This window comes from Doryrhamphus excisus, linkage group LG10 (genome assembly GCF_037039965.1).
Source record: "Doryrhamphus excisus strain RoL-2023G ecotype Guam linkage group LG10, RoL_Dexc_Guam_v1.1, whole genome shotgun sequence".
NCBI classification, from domain to species: Eukaryota; Metazoa; Chordata; class Actinopteri; order Syngnathiformes; family Syngnathidae; genus Doryrhamphus; species Doryrhamphus excisus.
The window spans coordinates 5,497,205-5,519,316 of record NC_136366.1 but is presented as its reverse complement, the minus strand read 5'-3'; the positions used below and the strand labels follow the sequence as shown (position 1 = coordinate 5,519,316).

At 40.8% G+C, this 22,112-nt stretch overlaps 1 protein-coding gene across 4 annotated transcripts in view; it reads right to left on the bottom strand.

Moving 5' to 3' along the window:
- ogdhl (oxoglutarate dehydrogenase L) overlaps window positions 1-20,947 on the bottom strand; it is a 31,158-nt gene extending 10,211 nt beyond the window's left edge. For 2 of the 4 annotated variants that reach the window (XR_013629236.1, XM_078793896.1), the window contains exons 1-23: window positions 20,833-20,947; window positions 18,983-19,203; window positions 18,731-18,904; window positions 18,562-18,664; window positions 16,870-16,985; window positions 16,650-16,804; window positions 16,255-16,401; window positions 16,103-16,193; window positions 15,852-16,031; window positions 15,643-15,771; window positions 14,314-14,493; window positions 14,069-14,221; window positions 11,778-11,880; window positions 11,585-11,713; window positions 10,053-10,203; window positions 7,538-7,665; window positions 7,295-7,473; window positions 7,163-7,234; window positions 6,283-6,408; window positions 4,517-4,589; window positions 4,274-4,437; window positions 3,463-3,620; window positions 3,251-3,386 (exon numbers count right to left, since the gene is read on the bottom strand). Coding sequence is in view for 3 of the 4 variants with exons in the window: in XM_078793896.1 (XP_078650022.1) it covers window positions 3,263-3,386; window positions 3,463-3,620; window positions 4,274-4,437; window positions 4,517-4,589; window positions 6,283-6,408; window positions 7,163-7,234; window positions 7,295-7,473; window positions 7,538-7,665; window positions 10,053-10,203; window positions 11,585-11,713; window positions 11,778-11,880; window positions 14,069-14,221; window positions 14,314-14,493; window positions 15,643-15,771; window positions 15,852-16,031; window positions 16,103-16,193; window positions 16,255-16,401; window positions 16,650-16,804; window positions 16,870-16,985; window positions 18,562-18,664; window positions 18,731-18,904; window positions 18,983-19,201 (3,054 nt within the window). In the remaining variant the exon portion in view is untranslated. Of the gene's footprint in view, window positions 1-1,810; window positions 3,387-3,462; window positions 3,621-4,273; window positions 4,438-4,516; window positions 4,590-6,282; window positions 6,409-7,162; window positions 7,235-7,294; window positions 7,474-7,537; window positions 7,666-10,052; window positions 10,204-11,584; window positions 11,714-11,777; window positions 11,881-14,068; window positions 14,222-14,313; window positions 14,494-15,642; window positions 15,772-15,851; window positions 16,032-16,102; window positions 16,194-16,254; window positions 16,402-16,649; window positions 16,805-16,869; window positions 16,986-18,561; window positions 18,688-18,730; window positions 18,905-18,982; window positions 19,204-20,832 lie in introns of those variants that run through there. The other 2 variants (XM_058060803.2, XM_078793897.1) reach the window with 2 other exon arrangements.
- Between the last annotated feature and the right edge of the window lie 1,165 nt (window positions 20,948-22,112).

Below are 22,112 nucleotides of genomic sequence, written 5' to 3'. Positions count from 1 at the left end.
ATATGTTATAATCAAACACATAATATTATCATGATGATGAAGTAAAGTGATCAAGTATTCCAGAACTGCGTGTGTGTGAAAAACACATGAAAAACACATGTTTTTCATGTATCTTTTAGTGTGGATAGTATACTCTGTATACACAAATGTTTTAAGTCAATAATAAGTCAATAATGTTTATTTCTAATCTGCGATTTCCGTCAACGTACTGGTGCTCACATTCTCACATCCTGTTGTGTTTTTATAAAGCAAATACTTTGCCGTACGCAGCTTTTAGCCCCAGTTTTGTGCGTACGCAAGCCATATAAATGAGGCCCCTGAATACTAGCATTAATTAATTGTCTAAAAAAAACACAATACAGCAAAGGAGCAATGATCAAATCACAATATTGCGAGGGACGACTGTATATATATATATATATATATATATAGACAAAAATATAATATGGTTAACCATAAAGAGATGCAATGTAATGTCAATGCTCAAATAGTGTGTCAGTTGGTTGCTAGGTAAAGTAAGACACTGCTTTTCATGTTTACTAAGGTAACGTTAAAAGCAGGCACTTTTGAGCATGCTGCTTACTGGTTGGTTAGCGCTTCTTAGATGAATGTGTAGCAGGTCTTGCTGAAAAAAAAACGGCTTAGACCAGGTACCAGCAAGACCTGCATATGTTGTGTTTTTGTGCTGTACCTCCAGACCAGCATAGACCAGCTACCAGTGAATGCTGGTCTGTGGTGGTAGCTGGTCCATGCTGGTTTTTCCAGCAGGGTTATTCTGTAGACCCGAATGGTATTGCCCAAATAATAATAATATTAGATTATCTTTAATTAAGATTAATTAACTGTAATTCATTATATGAAGCATTTTTGGTACAATATTATTTTATAAGATATACATTATTTATTTTATTGTAGTGTTTTTTGCATTGAAAGCAAAGCTACGAGCTAGATGTGTTTATTTTTGTATCATAAGGCCTGATGTGGAGGTGCAATTGTAAAAAAAACTACACATATACTGTGTGAAATATATAAAACATACATAGTAGAGGTGATCACTGTATTTATGGACTGTACCGCATTTATTTTTGTCTATAAGAACAATCAGATGCGTAGTTGAAGTCTATGTAACATATACACTGATGCATGTTAGCAGCTTACACACACACACACACACACACACACACACACGTGGCAGGAAGACCAATATTAGTGTATACATTATATATCTACATATATACACGCAGGTTCAATCTTCTCTGTGTATTCAAGTGTACTTTAATGGAGCATTTGCACGCAAAGAGACAGTTAAATAGCTATGATGTTTATTTACACATGAGGGTTCAAAGGAGACGAGCGAGCGAGCGTCAATAACTGCCCGTCGAGCCTCACGGGCTTTGTTGGCGCCGTTTGTGTGTGTGTGTGTGTGTGTGTGTTCGAGCCTGATGTCGCAAAAAGTAAACAAGTCTCTGCGCCAGCTGGTTGATGTCTGCTAATGAGGATGGCTGTGACGATAAAGAGGCATTCCTTCACTAACGGCTCAGATGGCAAAAAGCAAAGGCAGACACGCGTCTACTGATGCCTGTCAGAAGCACTTTAATTACTTAATATCACATATATCACAGTGTTCTTTATACACAGGTACTGTGTAAGGATGGAACTACATCGGGGTCACGTGTAAAAGGAGAAACACTAAAGTCATAATGTCATTATTGTCGTTATGCAATCGATTTATCTTCATCAATGGAGAAAGTTGTGGTGTTGTTGTAACGTTGTTATGTTATAGGGGAGAGAATAAAGTTATATGGCTCTGAAAACATTGTGTGAAGTGATGAAAAAAATGTTACCAGAAAAAAAAGTCATAATGTTCCAAGAGGAGACGCGCATGGTGTTCCAAAAAAAAGGTTGCAAAGTTAAGAAAAAAGGATGTAGTGATTGTTATGAGAGTAAACCCACAAAGGAACCAGAAGAATATTATTATGATTAGTGTTGGGAAAATGTTTTTTGTCAAATTGGCTGTAATGTTGCAAGAGGAAAACAATGACAAAAGTTCTGGTGTTGGGGGAAAAAAACCTTGTAATGTTATGCTATTACAAGTAAAAGGTTAAAGGTCATAGGGTTAAGGTAAAAGTAAAAAAAAGGTAAAAAAAAAAAGGAAAAAAGGTAAGGTAAAAAAAAGTTGTGTTGTAATGTTGTGGAAAAAAATAAAGTCAAAATGTTACGAGGGGGCTGCACGGCGGTCGTGTGGTTAGTGCGCAGAACTCAAAGCTAGGAGACCAGGGTTCAATTCCACCCTCGACGGGTGTGGAGTTTGCATGTTCTCCCCGTGAATTTGGGTTTTCTCCGGGTACTCCGGTTTCCTCCCACATTCCAAAAACATGCGAGGTTAACTGGCCAAAGACAGCTGGGATAGGCTCCAGCACCCCCGCTACCCTCGTGAGGAAAAAGCGGTAGAAAATGAATGAATGAATGTTGCAAGAATAAAACAATGAGAAAAGTTCTGGAGTTGGGAAAAAAACTTGTAATATGTTATGCTATTACAAGGAAAAGGTCAAAGGTCAAACGGGTAAGGTAAAAAAAAGTTGTAATATTGTGGGGAAGAATAAGAAAGTCAGAATGTTACGAGGGGGCTGCACGGCGATCGTGTGATTAGCGCGCAGACCTCACAGCTAGGAGACCAGGGTTCAATTCCACCCTCGGCCATCTCTGTGTGGAGTTTGCATGTTCTCCCCGTGCATGTGTGGGTTTTCTCCGGGTACTCCGGTTTCCTCCCACATTCCAAAAACATGCTAGATTAATTGGCTACTCCAAATTGTCCATAGGTATGAATGTGAGTGTGAATGGTTGTTTGTCTATATGTGCCCTGTGATTGGCTGGCCACCAGTCCAGGGTGTACCCCGCCTCTCGCCCAAAGACAGCTGGGATAGGCTCCAGCACCCCCCGCTACCCTCGTGAGGAAAAAGCGGTAGAAAATGAATGAATGAATGAAGGTCCCCTTTAAGCTACAATAAAACAACAAATAAAGTTGCAATTATTTGAGAATTAGGCTGCGGAAAAAGTTACAATTATTATGAGAATAACGTCAAAATGTTCTGAGGCTGAAGTTATAATATTACAAGGAAAAATTATGATTATTTAAGAACAAAGTTTAAATATTTTTGGGGGGAAAACAGCAAATTTGTATAGTATAGTATATTTGTAGTAGTAAAACATGTTAAGTAACCTAAAAAAAGACCCGGAAATAAAACTGCACCTCCAGTCCAGTTCAAGCTTTCCTCCCCTGGAAGGCATTGAGGTTGAAGGCCGTTTCCATGAACTTCTTCAGCTCGTTCAGGTGTGTGGACTTGTTCCCTGTCGCAGGAGCGGCGGCAGGGTCCCTCCCGACGTACCTGAAAGAAAAACACAAGTATGATTTAAATGACGCATGACGTACCAGCAGAGGCACACGTCGACCTAAGCCCCCACCAGACGGGCCTCTTGTTGGCCACCACGGTGAGAAGACGAGGCCTGATGTAATCGTAGTAGCCCATGTTCTTGTGCTCCTCCTGACACCAGATCAGCTCAGCCTCGCTGTTGTGTTTCTCCACCTCCGCTCGGACCAGGTCAAAAGGGAACGGGGAGATCTGGGACAGAAGGATGCATCACTGCACCGCATTTGGAATTTGACTGGAATATTCAGGGAAAAGTCGCACTAAAATCAAGCGGGAATCCTTCAGCCACCTGCAACGCCAGTGTCATGGCGATTGAAAAATGAAAGTTTTCCCAGAGACCTCCGTGGCAGCACATCAGCTGCTTGGCGCTTGTGCCTGAATACAGTGCACCTTGCTGGGCCACGCCAGGTGGCTCCTTCTCCTCTGTACTCCGGTTCTCCTGACTTCCATAGCGGCACACCGACTGCTCGGAATATGTGCCCGAATATAGTGTCCTCTGCTGGGCCACAGCAGGTGACTCCCTTTGCTCTATACTCTGGTTCTCCTGACTTCCATAGTGGCACACTGACTGCTCGGAACATGTGCCCGAATATAGTGTCCTCTGCTGGGCCACACCAGGTGACTCCCTTGCCTCTATACTCTGGTTCTCCTGATAGTGGTGATGTGGTAGTAGTCATGCCATGATAGTTGATTAGGAAAACATCAACAGGTACACTTGGTCAAATCCTACACTTGGCCAATAAATTAATGAATGACCCTTATGTATGCATGCTGGGAATGTACTAAACCAGTACCAGTACCAATACCAGTACCTTCGTCCGGGGACTGCAAATGTTGAAACAAACCTGCTCCAGTCTGATGATGGCGACCTCGTTCTCCAGGTTCTGTTGTTTCCTCTCTTTGCTCAGCTCATAGTAGACTTTCCCAGTGCAGAAGATCAACCTTCTCACTCGGTCCGGACTTTGTCCAGAAGGTCCATGGTCCGGGATCAGCCTCTTGAATCTCGTACCTGCAGAAGTTCAACACAAGGCAATATCAACTTCCTTCTTCAACCTCTGGCAGACATTAACAACAACGTAAAAGTCCACCTTTGGCGAGGTCGTCAAAACTGGACCTGGCATCAGGGTGTCTGAGCAGAGACTTAGGCGTGAAGACAATCAGCTGGGAAAACAAAAAAGTTTTCATCACACAAGGCCGCCATGTCATGTGACATCAGCACAGGGACGGCATCATAAACAAAAGCTTTGGAGTTCAGCCAAGCGAGACAAGAATACTTATTTGCCTTTTTTAGTGCAAAAAGAGACAAATAACACCATATTCCCTATTGACATCCTGACTCATTTGCTCACAGTGCTTTATTTTCTCATGCTCAGTGGAGCGTCACATGTGCAGGCGACGGGGGATCACTTAAGACCGAAGCTAAAAAACACTCAAGCTGTGCGTGAAGAAAAGAAAAACATACAGTAGATCCTCAGCTTTTTGCAGGCGTTACGTTCCTGTACCAGCAGGAAATGACGAAAAGGTGTTTATTCTTGACATCATCCAATATGTTTGGGGCAACATTTGCAATAAAAGTGCGAAATCTCAACGCTAGTTGAGAAAATCTGCTTTTTATTTGTTATTCTTTGTGTATTGTTTTTACATTGTTTATTGTCGTTTGTTTCTACCTGCCAGGGGATAACAGATGGAAACTCGCAGTTGTGCTATAATCTGGCATATCTGGATTTTTGCAGATGTTCATCAACCTGCACTGTCACTAATATATATATATATATAAATAAATGAATCATACATAAACTGGGGTGTAAAAAAAACAAAAAAACTAAGGCAAAATTTTAACAAAACATAATGTTTTTTGTTTTTTTTTTTTTACAGAAACCTAATCATCCAAAACTGGAACATCCAAAAAACAAGACTGCAATGGAAAACCAAGACAAAATTTTGACCGAAATGTTCACTGAAAACAGAATCTTACCTAAATTGGGGTGTATGAAAAACCAAAACAAAAAATAAGACACGACTTTTACATGAACGACCAAATTACAAAAAAGGAATGATATGAAAACTGTGGCGTATTGTAAGATTGTACGAAAACCTAGAAAAAAAACAAAAAAACCGAATCATCCAAAAACTGGAATACATGAAAACCAAGACAGTGTTGAAATATGGTTTTTGTTGTTGTTTTTTATCGGAATATGATAAGCAATTTAAAAAAATTATAAAGTTGTAATTTTTGGAAAATTAAGTTGAGGATCATCAAATTTTTACAAGAAGAAAGTGGGAAAAAAATGGAAAAATGGAGTGGAGAGCAAACCTCCACTCTTCTAGTATCTCCTCCACCTGTTCCTTCCTCTCACTACAAATCCCAATGTCATCTGCAAACATCATAGTAAACATCAAGGTAAAAACACTTTTTAAAAAGTCGTAATAATATGAGAAACAAAACAAATGTTCTTTTTTTCTAGGTTGAGGTGAAGTTCCCATATTATTAGAATAAGATCAACATATTATCAGAAGAAAATCATAGTTTTAGGAAACAATTACAGAGATGATTTAAAAAAAAAGTTAAAATATTTGTCAATAAAAAAGAAAAAAAAAGCCAATAATACGCTTTTGGCCAATTGACTGCTAATCTGGGAGAGAGGTATGGCCCCTAGTGTCCACTCCAATACGTTGCCTACAGCCACAGTTGTTAATGGCTAATGTCGGATGGTTATTTGCCTACATGGTAGTGGACTGAATGGAGTCATCATTTGGAGCTTTTACATGTACAATTGGAAGACAATCTGAAAAAAAAAAAACCCAACATAAAATAAAATATTGAAAAAAGAAGACAGTGCAAGTCACGCTTTACCGGCTTCCTGAACGGCAGCAGAATCTGCCGTCTGAGCACATGACAGTAGTTAGCAGGCGTGGAGCAGTTGACCACAATCCAGTTACAGTCGTACAGCTGCTGCACTTCAAAATCTCCACCAAAATCCTAAAATAAGAAGAAAATGTGAGTTTTACTTCCTTAGATTGAAGCTGTGAGCGACATCATTTCGTACTAACACACTGAGGATGCTAATGTTGCCACTAATCTTTTGATCGTATCTTCTGCTGATGCCTCCCGGGGTGCTTCCTCACATATGCTGACCCCTGGGACCTGACTTAACCTTATACTTATATATATATATATATATATATATATATATATAGATGATTAGTACTTACGGTATTAGATTGTGCAGGCATGCCCAGTAGGATACAATAACGTCAGTGTAAAATTAAAAATAAGCAAAAAATAAGCAAAAAATAAGCAAAAAATAAGCGAGATAAAGTCAGACAGATGGTTGGGACATGTCCAGAGGACAGATAGTGAATATATCAAAAGAAGGATGCTGCCAGGTAGGAGGCGTAGAAGAAGACAAAAGAGGAGGTTTATGGATGTAATGAAGGAGGACATGAGGGTAGTTGGTGTGAGAGAGACTGCTGAGGTTCTCATTGGGAGCGACCAGGATGGATAGGATCAGGAAGGAGTACATCAGAGGGACATTACGTGTTAGAGGACTTATGGATGTAGTGAAGGAGGACATGAGAGAGACAGATGCAGAAGACAGGGTTGGATGGAGGAGACTGGATAGCTGTGGCGACCCCTGAAGGGAAAAGCCCAAAGAGAAAGAAGAAGATTCTATTCTATTATATCTACTAAAATGAAATCGTATAACAGAGTTGAAATAAAAAGGTAGACCTACAGGGAAGTGATCTGGATCGTCTTTGCTCATTTGCAGGAAGCGCTCAGGTCGGGCTGATGAATGTTCTGGACCCTGAGGACAGATCATAAGTACATGTCATGTATTTCCCAGAAATGCATATCCTCTCCTTACCATTCCCTCCATCCCGTGCGGGAGGAGCAGCACGATGCCGTTGTTGCGGACCCACTTAGCCTGACCGGAACTGATGAACTGGTCTATGATGCACTGGGCGGTGTTGTGAAAGTCTCCAAACTGGGCCTCCCAGAGAACGAGGACGTCGGGGCTGGCCATGGCGAAACCCAGCTCGAACCCTGTGGGCACGATCAGCGTGAATGCGGCACTTGGAATGTTTTAACGGCGGTGTGCGCCTTTTACCGAGGACGCCGTATTCCGACAGGGAGCTGTTGCAGACTGTGTAGGGCGCCTGGTCGCTCCACAGGTGGTTCATGGGGACGCATGTGCGTTTGTCCACCTCTTGGTCGTGAAGGACATGATGACGGTGGCTGGAAAAAACATGCAGGAAGTGCTTAAAAGACTAGAAGCGAAGAGGCAAACCTGGCGTGGTGTTGCTGTTAAAATGTGCTAGCTATGTTAGCGTTGCTAGTATGTAATAAAAGTCGTCTGTTACGTTGTGCAGAGTTGCATTGTACAGTCGCCACTTTTTAGCACCGTTTTTCCAAAAAAATTAATTAATAAATCATGCTAATGGCGGCACAGCGGTCGAGTGGTTAGCGTGCAGACCTCACAGCTAAGAAACCAGGGTTCAATTCCACCCTCGGCCATCTCTGTGTGGAATTTGCATCCAAATTGTCCATAGGTATGAATGTGAGTGTGAATGGTTGTTTGTCTATATGTGCCCTGTGATTGGCTGGCCACCAGTCCAGGGTGTACCCTGCCTCTCGCCCGAAGACAGCTGGGATAGGCTCCAGGACCCCCGCGACTCTCGTGAGGAAAAAGCGGTAGAAAATGAATAAATGAATGAAATCATGCTAATGGCGGCACGGCGGTCGAGTGGTTAGCGCGCAGACCTCACAACTAAAAGACCAGGGTTCAATTCCACCCTTGACCATCTAAGGAGGTGGTAAGAAGGACTTAAACCAATTTGGATCTGAACGAACCTGTTGATTTGTCCTATTCAAATCAGGAATGAAACTTATTTTATTTGGGATTAATGTCAATTAAAATTTTAGTTTTTTTCAAATGAATGTTTTCTCTGCCCTTCCCCATTTTTGTTCTTTCGTCCTTCATTTGCCTCCAATTTGTGTCCCATAAATGTCATTCATGGGACATTTCCATCCCTGCGTCCTGTGAACATGGCGTGTCTATGGGGGCCCCATTAGCGGGGAAAAAAGGGGAGCACCGGCGGCGCCGCACACATCCAAGACAAACACGTCGAGTTGGGTGTGTCGCCGATACACTCGCTCAAGTGGAACACGGCAATATGCTCAGCTCCTGTGAGAAGAAGTGAGCGACGGGAGGAAGGAAGTAAACAAAGTGAAGGTGGAAGGAGCGGATGCGTTTTTTGACTGTTGATTTCCACGAGGGTGTCACTGCCAAACGGGAGGCTAAGGAAAAAGGGCAGGACAGTGTCTGGTTAGTTAATGTGATGTATGTCGCTGGGAGTTGGGGGGGAGGGTAAGGGGTCGCAGAAGATTGGCTGCTGGAGAAATGATGGGGGACAGATGAGACAGGCGCTGGCTGGATGCGTTCATGTGTCACGTCTTTCTTTATGCCGTGTTGACACCTCGTAGGCGACACGAAAGAGAATAAGATGACGTCTCACCGCTCAAGACGACCTCAGATTATTTAACAACAGTCCAGCTGATTGATTACAACAAGCGCATGCAATACACCCTTCCTAGACAAGTTATATACTGTTAGCGCTACCTCGCTAGTTAGCAATTCCTTCCAAAGGTCAAACTAAAGCACAATATTATGAAAACTGGCGAGTGTGAAAGCCAAGACGGTGTTTGAAAACCTTTACAGGAATACGAAAACCCAATGATATGAAACTGGGCCACATGAAAACCTAGTTGTTTGTAAACCAAGGCAACATTTCGGGAACATAATAAATCATACATAAACTGGGCTGTACATAAACCGAGGCAAAATTTGGGTGAAAGTTTCCAACAGAAACAGAATCTTAAAAAAAACTGGGGACTACTGAGATATACAAGGGCGTACAAAGACAGTGCTGGATAACCGAGACAAATTTTTTACAAAAATATTCAATGGAAACAGAATCATACTCACACTAGGACGTACAAAAACCAAGACAAAATCTGGGTCAAAGTTTTCAACAGAAACAGAATCGTAAAAAAAAATGGCTGTATCTTAGAAGTCGACATAAAAAAAAAAACATTGTTGTTTATTATCGACTCCTATACTGTTTGTAGCTAGCGGCGAGTGTGACCAACCACAACAGAGTGGGTGTGCCTGGAGGCGGGCTGTGGGTGGAATACATCAAAACAGACCATTTTGATGGAAATTCTGGAAGAACTATAAAGCCTTATGTGCTGGTTATTGTGTGTAGCTGCTCTATAGGAGTCCACAACCCAATACAAAGGGACAAAAAATGAGCATAAAAGGTAAAATTTAAGATTGGCTGTACGAAAACCAAGACAAAACTGTAACAAAAAAATTCAACAAATACAAAAACAAAGGCAGCGTACAAAAACTGAGGCAAAATTTTGACTACAAACGAAAACATCATGCTAAACTGGGGTGTATGAAAACCAAAACAGAAAATGACAAGACAAAAATTTTATAATACTAAAACTGGGGAATTGAGTAAGCGATGAAACTTGAAGCTTGCAGAAACTTTGCATTTTGGATAAAGCTCCTACTAAATGAGATCTGCAGGTGTACCTTGCAGGAAGTGCCGTCTTACCTGAAAGTGCCCCTCTCCACATCCTGCCCACTGAGCCGCACGTGGGTGCCACCTTTGAGAAGAGATCCAAAGGCCATGTACTCTCCCAAGGCCCAGTCCAGCTGACGAGCCTTAACCAGGTCAGCTCGGCTGCGCAGGACACGAGACAGACCTTGGACGCACAAAAGACACCAAATCATGAAAAAAGGGATGCTCTTGCAAACTGAAGCAGTAAAAGGAATGGTGCTGCTGCAGAGAGTGAACGCTAAAAGCCTGGCTTGATGTTGAGATGTTTGAAAAGTCATCTGAATTAATGAGTACAAACGCTGATGGAAAAAGCTCTCGCTGGCCACCACATTAGGTACGCCTGCACCATCCAATGACCTGCTTCAAAATGCACAAAAACCAGAGCGTACAAAAACCGAGACAAAAGAAGCAAAATGTGGGGGAAAAGTTGAAATATTAAGGAAAAAATACTTTTTTTTTTAAACGTTGCAATTTTTTGAAAATTGTGGAAATATGAGTCCAACTATCAAAGCAAAATTTGAAAAAATATGTTCAATGCAAACTGAATCATACCTATATCATACTCAGGCTTACAAAACATTTACAACAACAATCAAATGATACAAAAACGAGCGTACAAAAACTGAGGCAAGTTTAAAAAAAAATGTTGAATGGAAACCATTCATTCATTCATTTTCTACCGCTTATCCTCACTAGAGGCGAGGTACACCCTGGACTGGTGGCCAGCCAATCACAGGGCACATATAGACAAACAACCATTCACACTCACATTCATACCTATGGACAATTTGGAGTGGCTAATTAACCTAGCATGTTTTTGGAATGTGGGAGGAATCCGGAGTACCCGGAGAAAACCCACACATGCACGGGGAGAACATGCAAACTCCACACAGAGATGGCCGAAGGTGGGATTGACTGGTCTCCTAGCCGTGAGGTCTGCGCGCTAACCACTCGACCGCCGTGCAGCCTCAATGGAAACCAAATTATTGGTTCCTATTCCTATTTTAAAATTTGGATGTAACTGTAGTTTGTGCACACCTGGAGGTAAGAAGGACTGGAACATACTAAGATGTGACTGTGACCAAGTGTACGTGTTGATTTGTCCTATTCAAATATCATGACATTACAACCACCATATCACTACCACCAGGAGGACCAGAGTATAGAGGGGGGCGAGCCACCTGGCGTGGCCCAGCAAGGTGCACTGTATTCGGGCACATTGTATGCAGCAGCCGGTGTGACGCCACGGAGGTCTCTGCTTTTGCACTTTTCAAAGGCTGCGACGCTCGTGTTTCAGGTGGCTGATAAGGGTTTGTTTTTTTGTTTTTTTTGTTTACAAGTGAGGTCATTGGAGGTTAACGTTACAAGCAGGAGAAAAAAGGAGTGCTTGATTTGCTCACCTGCATAGTACGGTGATCTCGCCTCATTGCAGCTACTCTGAACTATTATGTTATTGGATCGGTTTGACAATAATAATTGTAGTAGCAACTTAGCTTTTTTTTTTTACTTTAATAAAGAAAACTGACCAGGATGTATGGTAAAGTCTTCCAGAGGTACTGAGCTGGCAGTCTGGCCAATGTGCTGCATGATCTCCTCGTCCAGTCCTGTGGGGGGGCAACTCATGGTCTTAGGTTCTCCTTCTGCTGTGAAGAAATCTACAAGAACATCGAAATGAATGAGAGAAAAATAATGATTATAAGGAGAAAAAGAGTTTGGTACCAGGCCAGGGGGAGTCCAACCAATGTCGAATGTGTGAGATCTTCTCGTCCTTGGAGCTGGTGTACGCCTCCTCACATATCCTGTCATATTTGGCCACTTCCTCCTGCGACCACACATTGACCAGTTCATCAACAATATATGTAGTGCTATGTAGTTTATTTGTATCACACATGCTTAAAGAGGTACATTAGGGAACTTCACGCTGTCAAACTTGCACTGTTCATCATACCTGAAATGATGTAGAAAAAAAAACAATAAGCAAATCATAACATTTAAAAATCCAACTTTATACAACAAAGCTTTAAGAACTGATATTGCAAGAATGTACAACAATTTCTCAACTGGCCTTAAACTTTTGATGAAGGTTGTATGTAAAAATGATGAAGGAACATAAAATATACAGATGGTGTAACCCTTCTATAATTTGTCATTATTTATTCTGTAGCTATGTATTGTCAAAGGAATCAGTGTCAATACTATTAGTATTACAAACAATATTTGTTTTTAGTATTGCTAGTTTCTTTGACATTTCCCTCTTATTTTAGAAATTATAATTTTTTTATGTTATATGATTGATATTATCATTGATATTATTTTTATATCAGGTTTTAAAATTGTTGTTATAAACAAGAGTTGACATGGAAATTGATAAAGTAGTAACATAAGGATACTTAATAATAATAATAAATAATAATAATACATTTTATTTGTATAGCACTTTTCAGAGTACTCAAAGACGCTTTACAGTAGAGAAAAATAAATCAAAATAGAGTTGAATAAAAAGAGAGTAAAAGATGCATTAAAATACTTGTAATAATAATGCAACAATACACTGTACAACAAAGTTGAAAATGTATTTTTCTTTATTTCTATAAATAAAGAAAAATATATTTGAAAATAGGCTGTACGGCGGTCGAGTGGTTAGCGCACTGACCTCACAGCTAAGAGACCCGAGTTCAATTCCACCCTCGGCCATCTCTGTGTGGAGTTTGCATGTTCTCCCCGTGCATGCGTGGGTTTTCTCCGGGTACTCCGGTTTCCTCCCACATTCTAAAAACATGCTAGGTTAATTGGCCACTCCAAATTGTCCATAGGTATGAATGTGAGTGTGAATGGTTGTTTGTCTATATGTGCCCTGTGATTGGCTAACCACCAGTCCAGGGTGTACGCCGCCTCCCGCCCGAAGACAGCTGGGATAGGCTCCAGCACCACTGTAACCCTCTATATATTTTCAAAAAGCAGCTTACGAAGAAATGGCGACCGAGAGGGGATAGCCAGCGGTGAGAAATGGTCTAACCCGCCAGTCATAGCTCAGCCTGGCTCTAATATGAAAAGGCTATTTGCGACTGTCCACATTGCAGGGTTCGTCCATGAAGGCAACGTCCATCAACAGCATGCACGGAGGCGATGCTGTATATGTATGAATGGTTATTGCCCTTGAATGGAGGTGCTGTTTTGGATGAAGTGATGGCAGTGAATTACACATTTACATCTACTGCAGCATCAAATGTCAACGCAGTTTCCACACTATAAATCCCGCGTATTTGGATGGTCCTGCAACTAACGGTATATATCCAAATATATACTGTACATATAGAATTGATAATATGCTGCCCTTACAGCTGCACTTTTTTAGGGAATTTTACCCATCATATGATTTTTATATGATATAAAAACAGATAAAAAGAGGCAGCTAATTTACGCTTGTAATGTAACACACCTAGAAAGTCTACTATTAAAACACCTCCACAAACTTCAACCAAGGTTTTATGGTTTTATATCCATAATGTAAGCATGTAGCAACAGCTACATTTATGATAATGTGTCATACTTACAGTATTTTGCTCGTTTTAAGCATTAAGCAAGCAGCAGCGAGGACGTTTCTATATTTAACCCCCCCCCCCGCAACGTTGAAATGGTATGTACGGATTCTCAAAGAACGGCAGAAAGCTCGACAAAACGTCCGTCATTTGCAAAGAATTCTGCGTTAAGAAGCCGTACAACGGCAGCACGACAAACATGCAGAACCCCCCCTTAAAAAGGGGACACCACAACACGGACAAGTCTACCACCGCCTCCCACACACACACTTTTCCTTTAAGTGGAATGATGCTTGGGTTTTTTTGGCTTTTGTGTGAACAGTCATGGGAAGGTCCTATCTTGACACACTCCTAAATATTGTAACCTCTTTTCAGTACAAAGTAAAATAAAGTTCACATAATTTATCTTCCTGTTGGTGAGATGGCCCTCTGTCCCAATACTTTTGTCTGTGGTATATGGCGGTTCGTCACCTCAAATTCCTGCAGCGTGACCACTCCCTCGGCAATGAGTTTGTCGGAGTACTTTTTCAGCACGTGTTCCTGCCGGCGTATCTGCTTGTACATCAGAGGCTGAGTGAACATGGGCTCGTCCATTTCATTGTGGCCAGAGCGCCTGTAGCAAACCTGAAAAACAACATGGAGGATGTCCTTCAATAAAGCAAAGCATGGTCCTATACTGAAACTATATTGAAGTTGTATGAATTCCAGGTAGTGACCAGGTCGATGACAACGTCCTTGTTGAAGGTGTTCCTCCATTCCGCAGCCACACGACACACGTACACGACGGCCTCGGGGTTATCGGCATTAACGTGGAAGATGGGAGCATTGACCACTCGGGCGACATCGGTCGGGTAAGGGGATGAGCGAGCGACCCGAGGGTCTGTTGTGAAGCCGATCTGCGAATGGTCAAACCACACAGTAGCGTCACATCTCCTCTTGGATGTCTGCTGAGAGCGTCTACCTCCGTCCGTCTATTATAAAAGCTCATATGTTGCTATGAAAAGCATTTATCTTCAATCTGTAATTTGAATTTTTTATGAACAAAAACAGCTTTTGGTTTTCAGATAAAAACTACAAATGTGGAGGGAATTTTTAGTGGCTGTATTTGTTAAAAAAAATATATAAAATGGAGATACATGCATTTTACTGGACAGCAAGCATTTGGGCTATAAATGTCATGTATATTACATTTGTTTTAATTTTTTTAAATGTCACAAATGTTGAAATATACGAATTTTTTAATTTTAATATGAATAAAATATTTTTGAATAAAAAATAACAATGAAACATCTGACTCACGGTGTCATTTTAATAAGAACATGTTACACTAAATTCATCACATAGCGACTTAACACTCAAAAACTGTACCGATATACCCACTATGAGTATTAAAAAAAACTTATTAAGTTTTCCCATAAAGCCTTGCATCTGAGCAATACATTCATTGGGGCACTGCAATGACTTCAGCTTCCTTCTGGGCTTCAGACTCCGGGTGCTATGGCTCCCTCTGGTGGACGAAGGCAGCATTGCAGTCCCATCTACCATTTTCTATGCTGCTTGTCCTCCATTTTAATATGTTTGAATAAAAAATAACAATGAAACATCTGACTCACAGTGTCATTTTAATAAGAACATGTTACACTAAATTCATCACATAGCGACTTAACACTCAAAAACTGTACCAATATACCCACTATGAGTATTAAAAAAAACTTATTAAGTTTTCCCATAATGCCTTGCATCTGAGCAATGCATTCATTGGGGCACTGCAATGACTTCAGCTTCCTTCTGGGCTTTAGACTCCGGGTGCTATGGCTCCCTCTGGTGGACGAAGGCAGCATTGCAGCCCCATCTACCATTTTCTATGCTGCTTGTCCTCCAATGAACGGTTCTTCTGGCAGTAATTCATTATGGGAAGCTGCTAAACTCGTATTGGTACCGGTACATGTAACATTTCCAAGCTTCCTTTTGAGTGTTAAGTTGCTGTGTGACGAAAGAAACCCTAACTTGCTTTCTCGGAATAGAAAAGAGCAGGACCCTGTCACCTGATTGTTGACCACCACATGGATGGTTCCATGGGTGGTGTATGAGGGGAGCTCACTTAGGTGGAAGGTTTCGTACACGACACCTTGCCCAGCGAAAGCAGCATCTCCGTGCATCAGGATCGACATGACCTAAAAAAAAACCACCCGATTATTGACCCGATGAGACAAAAAGGTCAAACATGGTTTGTGTTTTTCTCTATCATGATGACCTTTTTCCCGAGCGTGTCGCCCCTGTAGAACTGCTCGGCTTTGGCCTTTCCCTGGACCACCGGATCCACCGCTTCCAAGTGGGACGGGTTGGCCATGAGGGACAGCGTGATGTTCTTCTCTGTCCCACGGTTGATTCTCTCATGGTGCATCCCCAGGTGGTATTTGACGTCCCCTGAACCCTGCAGGCCATAACGGAGCTCACACAAACGTGTCTCCACAGGGGGGCGCTACATCTACCGAGCTTCCTCACTTCATCAGCGGCCTCTAATTTGGGGTCAAACTGACAGAAGATCTGATCCAAGTCCTTCCGGATCACGTTGGCTAAGACATTAAGCCGACCCCTGGGAGCAAGAACAGTCCATCATATGGATGAGCGGGAAGACAAGATGGAGTTTACGTTACCGATGCGGCATCCCCATGATCACGCTGTCGACGCCGGCGGCGCTGGAGACGTCAATGATGGTTTTAAGAGCTGGGATGAGGACTTCACAGCCTTCTAGACCAAAACGTTTCTCTGACGACCACTTCCTGGCCAGGAAGTCCTCAAACCTAAGACCAAGTACAGTCGTGTGAAATAATGACAACATTCTACTGTGTGGCCTGCCATAAATACTGTACGATTTTCAACATTATTAGAGCCTTGTAGACATGAAATAACAGCCCTATAGTCACCTTTACGCTCCTATTAAGCCTAGGTCACAACCAGACATATTGGATGTATGAAATATGAAAAATCGAGGGATTGTGCTGCCACGGCAACAAGACTCATGAGCAACGAGTCTTCATTCACTGCTGACCGTGTTGATCTGACGAGGCGAGCTAGCAGCGTCCTCTTCTCAGCGTCGCCCAACCGCATGAGCCCAGGGGTTTCGAACTTCTGCCGAATCCACTGACACTGGGTCACGTTGTTGATGAACATAAATTCAACGCCCACGTGAGCGCAGTAGGACGCCTGGGAGGGAAAGGAAACGCTCGATGGCCTCCTTGCAGTTCCAGGAAAGGTAGAAGAAGAAGTACCTCCAGTCTGCGTATGACCTCTCTCAGAGGGAGGGTGGTCTCGCCTCCTCCGATGAAGGTAGTGTGAGGAAGTCGGAAGCTTCTGTCCAGGTCAGACTCACCAAGACCGTAGAACCCTGGTATGACATCATAGGGAGAAATAAACTGATGCTTTACCAAATGGCTAATTATTATAAACATATATATAACAAACAGGTAATAAATATTTTCAGACTCTTATATATTAAAGTATATAATGATAATAATCATCCTTGGTTAGATACATTTATATGATAATTACAACCAATTATACAATGTCATTATGGGAGTGCTAAAAATAATATACTACACATAAAAAGCATCTGAGCTTTTTATTGTTTATTGTACTTGAATTGTACTTGAATTTATTTTCTTTTAATTTATTTTATTTTTATGTAATTTAATGTACAATCATGTAATGTGAAATGAATTTGTTTAATTAAAAACAAAAATTGAATCCCATTCCATTCAGATTTAATTTAATTGGAAATATATTTACTTTAAAATAAACATACTTAGAAATACATTTTTAATAAAAATAATTGTAAAGTTCAATTAAATTCCATTTGACTTAATGTATTTTAAATGTGTACATAAAATTAATTAAAATATAATAAATGTAAAAAAAATGTAATAGCCAAGTCCATTCCATTTTAATAATTAATTAAATTTAAAATTTAATTTGAAAAGATTTAAAAGTTAAATGTAATTTAAAAGTTAATTTTAAATGTAATTTAAAAGTTAATTATACATTTTATTTAAAAGTTAATTTTAAATGTAATTTAATAAAATAAAATAAAATAAAATAAAATAAAATAAAATAAAATAAAATAAAATAAAATAAAATAAAATAAAATAAAATAAAATAAAATAAAATAAAATAAAATAAAATAAAATAAAATAAAATAAAATAAAACTTTAATTGGATTGTTAACTTATTACTAAAACTGAAAATATTACGATGACATAATAATTCAACTAAACAAGAAAATAGATTTTAAAAACGAGCACCCTTAAAAGGCATAGATAAAACAGATAAAACAGATAAGACAAAGACTTGAACGGCATTTTGAACAAAAGTAGTGCAGCATTAATTCACGGAAAAGCGATGTATTTGTGACGTTTTGTGGCGATTCTTTTTCATCTGATGTTACGTGAATATGCACTCCTGATAAACAGCTTGAAAAGTGAAAGACATGTTGTCTTTCCGTAGCAAAACAACATGATTATTTTTGTCTTCTGAAAAGGAACGTCCAAGCGGCTCAGCCATTTTGTGCTTTTATGAAGATTTTTCTGTAAATGAATATGAATGGCTAGGATGAAATGTCTACTGTCGAGTAGCCGGTACAAGTAGCCTCCCCAGGGACAAAGCCCACCTGCTGAAACTCAAAGCTGAGCAACAAGATAAGAGGAGACAGGTGAAAATCAAATTAAAAGACAAAAGGGGCCAGGAATAGACTTCATGTATCAGCTGACCATGGAAAAGGCCTTGTTAGCTTTCATTAGGCTGCGATCCACCTTGTCACAATGCATCATGTGATGAAATGCTGGGACCATAAACAGACAGAAAATGTGAGGAGGACCTGTGAGGACTTTGAGGAGCAGATGGCTGCAGGTTCAAGACCCGCTGCAGGTTCAACACCCGCTGCATGTGTTTACCGATGTTTGAAGTACCTAATTTATCAATGGTGGTGATGAGATCAGAAGGAACGAAGGAGTCCAGGTCAGCATCCAGGATACCCAGAGGATCTAACTGGGCCACATGATGACCACGGATCTGCAAGAGGGGGCCAAACATGGCTGACGGAGCTATTTGTAGTCCGGATGTAGCGCGTGTGATTACCTGGTAGGCTCTGATGAGCGTGTGCACAGCCAGGTGGTCTTCAACCACTTTTTGCGTCGTGTCGGGCGAATGGGACAGGACTCGACCCTGAAGGAGGGTGGAGGGTCGTCTCGCAACCTCCTCTGCAGGCGGACTAGGTGCTCCCTTCCTGTTTCGGAAGAAGGCGTCCCACGACTGGAAAAGAACCGTAGAAGATAAGTAAAAGAAGGGATGCCAGCTGTGCAGATGTTACGTATTAGAAGATAGCGTTACCTCGTGAACATTTGTAGGATCCTCCAACCAAGCAAAGTACATCTCCTCCACATAGCTGGAGCTGCTGCTCACTGCCCCAGCCACTGTAGCCTCAGAGGAACAACCCCTCCTGGGATGGGGCCTGCACCGGGACAGGATGCCTCCGCACCCTCCGCACCCTCGCCACCACAAACCTCCTCCGGCCCTCAGGACACATACCAGCCCCTGAAAATGACTCATGGCTGAGGGTGAAGACATGTGAAATGATTAGCAAACGCTTTTGAATCTTTGTTTTTACACTGGCAATCATTCATGGAAGAACACCGGAAGGTTTACTACAAAAACAATCTCCGGGGGCGGCACGATGGTCGAGTGGTTAGCGCGCAGAGACCAGGGTTCAATTCCACCCACGGCCATCTCTGTGTGGAGTTTGCATGTTCTCCCCGTCCCCGGGTTTTTTCCGGGTATTCCGGTTTCCTCCCACATTCCAAAAACATGCTAGGTTAATTGGCCACTCCAAATTGTCCATAGGTATGAATGTGAGTGTGAATGGTTGTTTGTCTATATGTGCCCTGTGATTGGCTGGCGACCAGTCCAGGGTGTACCCCACCTCTCGCCCGAAGACAGATGGGATAGGCTTCAGCAACCCCTGCGACCCTCGTGAGGAAAAAGCGGTAGAAAATGAACGATGAATGAACAATCTCCGGTGTCCATATTTGCTCATTTCAATGTCTTCCCAAAATCCACAAGGAAAATATACTACAAATATTACAATGAAATATGATTAGATATTATATATATTGAATAGAATTAATACAACTATATCAAAAAACCATACTACTTAAAAATCCATTTGCTTCATCGTATCAACAGTGTCAAATGTTGCAAATAAAAATAAAAATGAAAGTAACAGTATTTGGCTATTTGAATGTACCCTAAAAGGGGGCTGCACGGCGTTCGAGTGGTTAGCGCGCAGACCGCACAGCTAGGACACCAGGGTTCAATTCCACCCTCGGGCATCTCTGTGTGGAGTTTGCATGTTCTCCCTGTGATGCGTGGGTTTTCTCCGGGTACTCCGGTTTCCTCCCACATTCCAAAAACATGCTAGGTTAATTGGCCACTCCAAATTGTCCATAGGTATGAATGTGAGTGTGAATGGTTGTTTGTCTATATGTGGCCTGTGATTGGCTGGCAATCAGTCCAGGGTGTACCCCGCCTCTCGCCCAAAGACAGCTGGGATAGGCTCCAGCACCCCCGCGACCCTCGTGAGGAAAAGCGGTAGAAAATGAATGAATGAATGAATGAATATTTTAGTACTTTTTGGTTTTTGTTCTTTCAATGTGCCTGGGTAAAAAGGACAAGTGCTACTGGGGGTTCTGTTGCGTTACTAAGGACAACGACCCTTCTGCCTGGTCCGTTATTCACAATAATGGAACTAACGGGTTTTATTTTAGGTTTTTCTATGAGAACCTTCCAGGCCAGAGAGACCAGCCGGACGTTCCTTCGCTCTGCAGCGGGTAACCGGTTGAATTTTCTTCCCATGGACCTTCCCTATGGATAAGTTGACCCATTTGACCTGTGGTCAAGAAACTCCCATTTCTTCTTTTTGCTTGTACTAACTCTACTAACGTGTAAATGTACAACATTTCAAGGCAAGTTTTTATTTCCATTTGTATGTATAAAATATTAGGAAGTATAAAAACACCATTTCCGTCGCACAAATGCTATGAAAGAGTTAATATTTTCCAAATAAAAGGACTACGGGGAAGCCCTCCTAGCATGCTAAAAGAGGCCATGTTTGTAAACAAAGACAAAGCCGTCCACGCCACAGAAAAACAATATGCTAATATGACGGGAATGATTCTTCTTACCTGCTCTTTACAGGAACTCTTATTTTCTTATTTTCTCTTGGCTAGCTACCTGTGCTGTTAGTTTACCAGGGACCACTAATCCCAACCTCCCCACCCACTCGCCCCCTTCCAACATAATCTTCCGTAATCTGCAACCCCGGCCTGTGACGTCACAAATGCGCGTGGCGGAAGTCGACAGGACAACGTGTTGAAAATGTCACTTTGTGCTCTCTTCTCAAAGACCGTCTTTTACTTTGGCTGCCGCCGCTGGGGAGGACGGAGAGACGACCAATGGCAGAGCTGGAGCACGCGGAAGATGACACGCCCCCTTTCCGAAACCACACGCGCACACATTCGGACACAACATTAGGTACACCCCAAAGGAACCATGGCTTCCAGGGAAGCACTAAAATCAGAAATAAAGTCAATAAAAATACACTAATATATATGATTTATTATTATTATATAATTAAAATACACGAATAATATGGCATAATAACTCAAATATTTGAATAACAATGGGGAAGCACTAAAATCATGAATAAAGTCAATAAAAATACACTAATATATATGATTTGTTATTATTATATAATTAAAATACACGAATAATATGGCATAATAACTCAAATATTTGAATAACAATGGGGAAGCACTAAAATCATAAATAAAGTCAATAAAAATACACGAATACATATGATTTATTATTATTATATAATTAAAAAACACGAATAATATGGCATAATAACTCAAATATTTGAATAACAATGGGGAAGCACTAAAATCATAAATAAAGTCAATAAAAATACACGAATACATATGATTTATTATTATTATATAATTAAAAAACACGAATAATATGGCATAATAACTCAAATATTTGAATAACAACAGGGAAGTACTAAAATCATAAATAAAGCCAATAAAAATACACTAATACATATGACTTATGATTATTATATATTTAAAATACACGAATAATATGGCATATTAACTCAAATATTTGAATAACAATGCGGAAGCACTAAAGTCATAAATAAAATCAATAAAAATACACTAATACATATGATTTATTATTATTATATAATTAATATACACAAATAATATGGCATAATAACTCAAATATTTGAATAACAATGGGGAAGCACTAAAATCATAAATACAGTCAATAACAATACACTAATATATATGATTTTTTATTATTATATAATTAAAATACACAAATAATATGATATAATAACTCAAATATATAAACAAAGAACAATAACATTTCTCCCAATGCTAACATGTGTGAGTCTGAATTA